Here is an 8,537-nt window from a genome sequence, read left to right as displayed (position 1 = left end):
CAAACATTATGAATGACATACATTTTGGTCAAGTACATATCTCAGCTGTAGATTGCTGTAAATTCTACCAATAATCACTTTATCTGTATTGGATCATCTTTGTGTAAAACTGTAATTGAACATACGAAATCCACACAAGAGTAGCAGAAATGTGGTTTATTGTAGCAAATAACATTGGCTAGATTTCCTGTTCTACAAAATGGCAAGAGCACCAGAAGCATTTAAGGACCAAGAGACGGTGGTAAGAAATGCACTCAAATAGGCAAGTCAAAATAAATATTTCACTACATTTTCCGGTTCCTTCAGTCTCTACTTGTTTCCACTGTAGTCGACAATAATCTCCCAACATACGAGTAACTTGAAGCATATTTGTTGTTTGTGTGTAGGCGAGTGAATAACTAAATCTTCAGTTTGTATAGTGGCAATTCACAAACACGTTTCATATCTCATTTAAATTAAGCAGCCATCACATCAGTGTTTTGCATACGTCATAATTCAATGTAACAAACTCAAAACTGCATAAAAAACAAAAAGGACTCTATCAAAGCAGAGCAAAGACTAGTGTGAAGTGCAATAGGTCTTTAGCACAAGATTAATAAGGACACATCCATCACTCCTCCTTTTCATTTTTACAGTCAGGAGATTGTTTTAGAGTTGTTTTGCACGATTCAGCTCTGTAGCGACATTAACTTTCATGTGCTTACAGACCGAATCGCCAAATTAATAGCAACTAAAAGGATATTGCGCCACATAGAGACCACGTTGTAAAACATCTCAGCACAATGTTAGAGATGCACTTCTCAACCAAGTCTTCAACAAGTGACTCCCACATGGCCAAATGCACTGCACTGGTCACTGAAGTGACGAGGGAAGCACATTACAAGTTTAGTAAAGACCAACTAGCACTGTCAGCACTAGTTTTTGTGCTGCCAAAAAAAAAAGAGTTCCAAACAAAGTGAATGAGTGTTAACGGGATCCTTATTGAGGCACACTAAAAAATAATGTGTCTGTTAACGGCCATACAGTGAATTCTGATCCTCAACTACAATAGCCATAACCTTTGAGGACAGCTCTGTCTTAATATACAACGGCACTTCATCATCATGTTCTTCTATGTTTTCTAATGTAAGTCACTGTCAGACTATAATTAATTGTCAAATAAAACTAATACAACCAGGATGTACAGTAGTGTATTTCTTTACACATTACCGTGTCATCCCTGACTTCTTCAAAAGTCTAAACTGGCTTGTGTAACTTGGCAAGTACTGCTGTGTTGTGTCTGGAATAACTTCAGCTTGTTTAGCATGAAGCCTGATGACTGTAGCTGTTTCTTTAAATTTGATTTTTGAAATAAAGAAGTAAAAATGGACAGTACTTCCAATATCTTTCAAGTCATCTTACAGCAACACTTCATGTTGTTTTGGACATCAGAGTTCATACTTCCCCCATTATGGTTTTCAGCCCATCTGCCACTAAAGACAAAAAAACAGAGACAAAAAATTGTCACCAAGTTCAGTGTTCAAGAGATCGAGCTCGTTGGCCCATCAGTAAAACATCCATCACCCTATGAAACTAATGTTTCCTGCACTTATTGGTTAGTGTAATACTTTTAACATATCTAATCTCTCACTGGGTTTAAGGTACATCATATTACACTTTAACATAGCAGTAATCGTTGCCATTTTTGGTTGGACCGGAACAGCAGAACGAGCCTTGTTAAAAAATGTCACCGAGTGAGTGACTGAGTGATGAAGAAATACCGTCTGCTGGCCAAATGCCACAACTTCCTGTATACATATTAAAACACAAAGCCCACATTTCAAAGGCGGTCCAGCCAAATACCAGGCTTTGACCGAGTCTTGTTTATATATCACTATAATCCTTTAACATTTTCAATAAACATGCTTTCCATACTTTGAGTATTTGGAGAGTTTGCTGTTTTATGCTTCAGCATACATAATTTGAAATCAAATGGATAATGGGTACTGCATTGCTAATGTATGTTTTTGCAAACTGTCAAAAACATACAAACACCCTCATGTTATCTTTTTCACGGTCATAATCAGATTTCCTCCTCATGACCAATAAATCCGTCTCAATCTCAAGTTTCAACTCGCAATCAACTCTGATCCACGTGAGCTCTTAAGAGGCGATAGAACTTTATTAATCCCCAAAGAAACTCCTGTGCCATAAATTGCTCAAAACGTTACAACATAAGAATTAAAGACTAATAACTATATACCTAAATAACTTTAACTAGTCAATAATATAATTTTTTTTTCATCATATTGAGGAGGAATTTTGTGAACGAATGAACTAACAGTGAACGAACTCACAGCTGCCCGAAAACTAATTCCTTCTGTCTCTGCAGTTTGAGCACTATGTGTTAAAACAGCAATACTTTTACTAGTTTCAATATTGATATACCACTACATAAAGCTGGCACTTTAATGAAGTATTCATTATTTTACTTCAAATTAAATGTGCTGAAATGTGTTTGTTCTTCAGGCTGACAGAGTCCTTTTTATCTGGACTATAAATTAAACTCCTGTTGTTCTAGAAATTAAACAGTTTATGGATAACCATAAAACTAACCTTCAACCCACCGCCACCAGACACAGAGGTGGTCATCGCCTGTTTCTCAATCTCTTCTTGTTTTTTCTTTTTCCTCTCGACCGCCCCTGGATTTTTAACACCCCTGTACGCTGTCTGTGTGGAAAGAGGGCAGGATATTATCAGAGACCAGCAGGCAATGGCATTATTAGAAAAGTGTGTATGCGTTGATTACATTTTTTAAAAACACGTACAAGCAGTTTTAAAGGCGTGCATGTGTATTTCAAGAGTGTTTTTTTTTTAATCAATTCAAAAAGCAGAAGTTACGGTCAATCAAAACTGGCATTCGACTGCCAAGTAAGACAGAGCAGCTGAAGGATGGAGCAGACGCTGTTCAATAGTGCTGTGCTGCTGAAACGTGACTGTGGGTTAGGGCCGAGTGCTTTTACCTGTTGTAGTAAAAGTGTGAATTGTCAGGGTGTCAGAAGAGATATGATGATGAAAACAGTGACTCGGAGCAGAAAGTTGTGACAGTCGAGCCAGTCCACAGGCCAAGGAGTTTTTTTTTATTCTTGTCTACGTCTTACCTTGATACAACTTTAGCGCGGCTCTTATTGGTTTGCGAGTGGCTTTTCTGCACAATAAAACATTACTCACCACACTGTACAGTAGATCCGCCTTAGATGGGGAGTCTTTTTTTTTTTTACAATAAACTGATATTTTTTACTGCACTCAGTTTACAGATTATTAGATAAAGTACACAGCGCAGCAGTTAATCTTGTTTTTGAACAGGTTAAAATGCTCAGTTTTAGAGAGGGGGTATTTAATGGGGGGTGGGGGGGGGTAGACAAAATAATAGAAACATCTCTCAGGACATAATTCAACAACACTGTAAATCACAGACTACATTCACGGTGGTAGAACCGAGTCCGTGGTTGGGGTATCGCAAAACATTACATGAAGCAAATTACACCTGATAATCTGGCGAGTGTGTCGACACCTCAGTGTTTTAGCACTTGACACGTGAACAATAAAACATATTTACCTCTTTTTGTCTCTTCTCAGCAGCTTCAGCCAGCTGTCGTCTCCTCGTATCCTGTTAAGAGCAGAGACAACTCGTGAGCTGGAGCTGAGCGGACTGTCTGTCCTCACCACGTGGACCACGTTCAACATTGTTTAGAGACTAAAACACAGCCAACGCCTCCTCGACACCACCCAACCGGGCCTGACGGTGTCCTTTACGCGTGACGGATGAAAATTCAACCTCATGAATTCGTATTAGTTCCTACTTCACATCTGGGTACAAGTGAGACGTGTCGCCCTTTTTTTTTTTCTAAAAGTTGGTAGTTGATGAACTTACCGGATCCGGAGTGACAACCACGTCGTCCGCTGCTCCGCCGAGGCACGGCAAGCACATCCCCATGCTTCAGTTGATGGTCCGGGCAGGGAAAAGGCAACGTAGAAAGTGAGTTATCAGTGTCTTCGGTTAGGCCTAAGTAGCTGACCCACCCAGCGGGTAGGCCTGTCCCCGGCTGCTGGCTCGATGTTTACGGTAAAAGAAGCGGTCTCTATCGGCATGACGTGACCGTTAGCTGACTAACGGCGGCTGCGGTTGGCTCCGGCAGCATTAGCAGTCTAGCTACCAGCTATCAACGCGCTAAAAAGCCAAGTTGCTTCTCCAAAGCCACATAATAATAATAATAATAAACTATTTCTCGTCAGACCTTTTCTTCTTTATCCGCTTCGGCATTTGGGAAACAGCTCGGTTGAAAGTCAGACGCCCACGGCAAATATTTTTCCCTTCTGGGTTTGTTTTGATCGGAGTTCAACTGGAACAGGTGTGTTCAATAACCTCACGTTTGTCAACACTGTTCACGTTTCCAGCTGACGTGTTGTAAACCCAACCGGCACGTCAAGAATAAACAACAACAACAACAACAACAACAACAACAAAAAAGCCTAACAGATCACTATTGTTTTTCATAGTTGACAAATCGTTTATTTTTCTTTATTTACGTTAATTGTAGAATAATCTGTGCAGCGCGATCTTGAACGTAACTCGCTCGTGCTGTGACAGCTGGTCCAACACCGCCACCTTGTGGCGAAGCACGAGACGATCATTATCACCATAGCAACTAAAATATAATACAGCCGTGACTTCCAGCAGGCTGCCACATGGCTGCTGATGTCACAATTGAAATAACCACATTTCTCACAAGTGCATTTAACCCACGTGATCATTAACCCACATGTCTAACTCCTCTTTGGTTCAATCCGTCAGCTACACAAGTCTAATGAGAAATCCTCATGTGACGTAGACGGTGTCCTTTACAGCAGCGCTGTCCAATCAATATCCTGCAATCAATAGTGTTAAGAGTTTAATGTTGTACTCCTCTCTCTGTCTGACAACACTTCAAACTCCACCCATTCATCTTGGCTGCAGCGCCGGGACTATTTCACAGCTCAAAGTGCTGCACTGTAGTAATGACAGGTCCATGAGGCTGCACTGGCTTTTGCAGTTGTGCCAGTTCAGAGACGTATTGATGGGGGACTGAGACTGACCGTGCGGGTGCATGCAATGGACGTCGAGGTGTCACAGGCTCTGGGCACCTCCCCGGGTAGGTATGATCCACTTCTGAAGGAGGCACATGGAGGTTATAGTAGCCTCTGATATAATGGTAAAACTACAGCCAGCTGTAAAACCACAATTATTTAATAGCTTGTAAAGACCTCATTTGATCTGTTAACTGACTTTATCTGGTTCTTTAAACTCATGTTTATTTAATGGTCTTTGTCTTTCTGAAATCACTTTATTTGAAAAAAAAAAAAAAATGTAATAAGCTGTTTTCCTGTAATGTGTTGTAGAAAATTCAGTTTACATGTTGTTTCTGTGACTTCTTCTTTTATGCAACTTAAACATAACAATCTGTCCATTCTAGTTATGTATGAAACATGAGGCTAATAATAGACGATTATAATGCTCTGTTTCTTGGGACCAAAACTGGTGCAAAATACTCTAAAAACTACATGTAAAACTGATGAGTACAGACTTCAGTATGTATGAACCATACTGTTAATCTATGTGACAAAAACTGATCCTTCGGTATTAATTTATTAATGAAAAGCGACAGTGAATGAATGAATGAATGAACAGAGAAGTTAGTGAAGCTACATTAGCGAATGAGAGCTCACAGGGATGCATCTCTCATGCCATCTTCTTTAAAAGTGCTAGATTAAGTGGTTAGGCTTGTACATTTGTATGTGCCTTTCTTGTACATGTGTTGAATTTATCGCTCACACGAGCTCAAGACTGCTCGCTGTGATCTTGTGCTTCAACATCTTACTGGAGAAAGGAGAGCGTGACTGTTTTCCGGGGAAATCCAGTAAACATGTCCAGCATCACTCAGTTTTAATGAGGATGCTAATGCATGAACGCTGTGGCTTTTATTAGCTGCTCTAAATCATCAACGCCCCAGGCAAAGATGAAAATGACAAATACTACGGTTATTTCCCGAAAGCTAATAGGACTTTGTTTTCATGTGCGTTGAGCCATGTGGAAGATGTTCAGTGGTGCACAGAGAGTCTAAGAGGGGTGTGAGGGCAAATTGTGACGTGGTGGCTCTGTAGGAAGCGGCCACGCAAATCATCAAGCTTTCAAAGCTGCTCGGTACTATTGTAGGTGTCTCTCAAACTACAAACAAAGCAGTGCCTGAGCTGATCACTGATGACTTGGTATGGAACAACTATGCTGAGTAGATACCATAAGTTTGGAGGACTTTATGGTACCTGGTGAACCTGCATCTGTCTACTGGGAGTCAGTTTGTGGAATCCTGACTTTTTTGTTTTTTAGTTTGCATGCTGTTTAACCCCTTCAGTCATTGTTTAAAATACTGTTTACATGCTTTAATTGCTGCTACGTAATACAGCTTTATTTTGTCTGTAGGAGCTCTGTGTTTTGTCTGCACACATTGGATTAGAGGAGGAAGCAAGATTATTATGATTTTCTAGAAAGATTAATGTGTCCATAAGTGATGTGTGCTGACTAATGCAAACTGCTAAAGTGATGTAACCAGCTTGGAGTAACCCTTCATGTAATGGAAACACTGCAATATAAATACCCTTTAGCCTACATGTATTAAGGTGATAAACACTGACGCCCTTTTTATTCAATTATCAGCTGGAGAAGATATGCAACTGCCGACTCTCGAACTATAAAGTGATCAGCTGCTGATGTTTCAAAAATGATTCCGCATACACATTGATTTCATTATGCAATCCCTGAAAAGTCATGTGTTTGAGACATTTGTTTTCATTTATTTGTGGTAATACCAGACAGTCTGGCTACGGACGCTTGGATAAACTACTCTTTTATATGGTTAATGGATTCACACTTTGCTCGACATCTCATCATACATTTATGGTTGTTTGAGGGGGGAATTTTGTGACCCGGGGCTTCAAAATGTATTTGTTTAAATAAATAATCAATGTGCCAGGAAGTTCATATAGGAAGTACCTGCTCATCAATCGATGTACCTAATGTCTTTATAGTTTGAAACTATCTGGACAGTATATTACTGCACTTAGCCTGCGCAGCTTTAATGGAGTTCATTTTAGGCCGTTTTTTTTTTCTCTCTGACCAAATGTTCAGACCTCTGGTAAACTAGATGTAGCAGGTTCTTTGATTATCCCATCAACTATTCTGACCTCCTTAAAGACAGACATTGTGTTTGTCAGTGAAACAACAAACTTTTCAAATTTGGCAGTTCAATCACATAGCTAACGCATCATGTCGGGCAACCAAGTTCACTTTTCAAGTGGGCTTCATTAAGAAGAGATTGTGAGGGAAGATGTTGGTGCTGAACCTGAGAGAATCATTACTGAGTCGTGTTATTTGGACGCTGAGTGCAGTCCCGTGGCTCTTAACAAAGCCAAATGCACACATGAGGGATACAGCACACATCAGTACACGCTGAATGAAAACTCTTTCTAAAGCATTAACTCTGGTAACAAAACTGCAGTTTTATCCCAGAAATCAGGTAGAACGAGCCTTCAACAAACTCACGTGTCTAGACATTTCTGTCAGTTTAACTGTGACAATGTGTTTTGGAAAGCCAGGAGGCATATTGTTCCCCATTAGTGTCAAGTATCAGATGGTAAAAAGGAATTTTAAAGATGTGTTAAAAATGTATGAGCAGTAACACGAGAGGGAGAATAGAGAGCGTGACTGCGGAGATCACCTACAAAATTTACTGATCTGAACCCTCAAGCTTCCAAAGCTGGTATTATAGTTCAGTAAGATAAAAATGAAACTGTAAAGTGTCTCAACATGATATCTGTCTTTGATCATTACTTGTGATATTTTTTTCATGTGTGTTTTGCAGAATCATGTCATCAGGACAACTGTATGTTCCTCCCCCTGCTGGAGAATCAGGCCTCCAGCTCATCTGGAGCCGGCAGGCACGTTCCTATCAACCTCGCCATCAGCCACTCGGCATCCTGGAGCTCCTCGCTTGCCAACAGTTCCACCTCTGGAGGCACAGAGACCGACCAACTCTCTGGTGAGTTTGCCAGCAGTGATGGGAAATCTAGATATTTACACAAAAAAATCTCCAATATAAGCACTGCCTGTGTTTATTGAGCATATTGTTTCACATCTAGTGTGTGTGTGAAATATTAGGTTCTTGCAGAAATCTGAAGCTGTTTAGCAAAACAAATAGGGACTTGCCCTACTCGTGGGATGGCTAATTCTACCAGTCATGGTTTTATCAAAGCTGTTGACGAAGTAGTAGTGGTCCAAGCATTGTGTTGAGGCCACTTAACACGAGAGAACCTTTATCCTATAGAGTTTGTGTTTATCCAGCAAAGCAAGCAATCTGGAGATTACAGCTTGGACTATGGCAAGTTATGATGTCTTTTTTTTTTTACTATATACATGATTAATTATTAGACATTTAATATAATTAATTATTGAAGCAGTACTTAGT

At 40.1% G+C, this 8,537-nt stretch overlaps 1 protein-coding gene across 1 annotated transcript; it reads right to left on the bottom strand.

Annotated features, from left to right (window-relative positions):
• Nucleotides 1-141: 141 nt before the first annotated feature.
• On the bottom strand, nucleotides 142-4,394 carry svip (small VCP interacting protein). Its single transcript, XM_069163334.1, has 5 exons — nucleotides 4,278-4,394; nucleotides 3,914-3,977; nucleotides 3,599-3,649; nucleotides 2,596-2,709; nucleotides 142-1,472 (listed from the first exon to the last, which is right to left on the bottom strand). Exons 1-5 carry the CDS (start codon nucleotides 4,301-4,303, stop codon nucleotides 1,458-1,460), a joined length of 270 nt encoding a protein of 89 aa, XP_069019435.1. The 5' UTR covers nucleotides 4,304-4,394; the 3' UTR covers nucleotides 142-1,457.
• Nucleotides 4,395-8,537: the final 4,143 nt, after the last annotated feature.

This window comes from Embiotoca jacksoni, unplaced genomic scaffold (genome assembly GCF_022577435.1).
Source record: "Embiotoca jacksoni isolate LCO1_2020_lvr unplaced genomic scaffold, fEmbJac1.0.p SCAF_3, whole genome shotgun sequence".
NCBI classification, from domain to species: Eukaryota; Metazoa; Chordata; class Actinopteri; family Embiotocidae; genus Embiotoca; species Embiotoca jacksoni.
The sequence above is the reverse complement of the archived record's forward strand: the minus strand, read 5'-3'. Positions and strand labels throughout refer to the sequence as shown.

Excerpts from the sequence above, each read along its gene's own strand:
- svip (XM_069163334.1), bottom strand. The coding sequence starts at position 4,303 with ATGCCGAAGCGGATAAAGAAGAAAAG. Across the intron at positions 3,650-3,913 it reads TGGTTGTCACTCCGGATCCG|GATACGAGGAGACGACAGCT; the intron begins GTAAGTTCATCA and ends TGCTCTTAACAG. Across the intron at positions 2,710-3,598 it reads CTGAGAAGAGACAAAAAGAG|ACAGCGTACAGGGGTGTTAA; the intron begins GTAAATATGTTT and ends CTTTCCACACAG.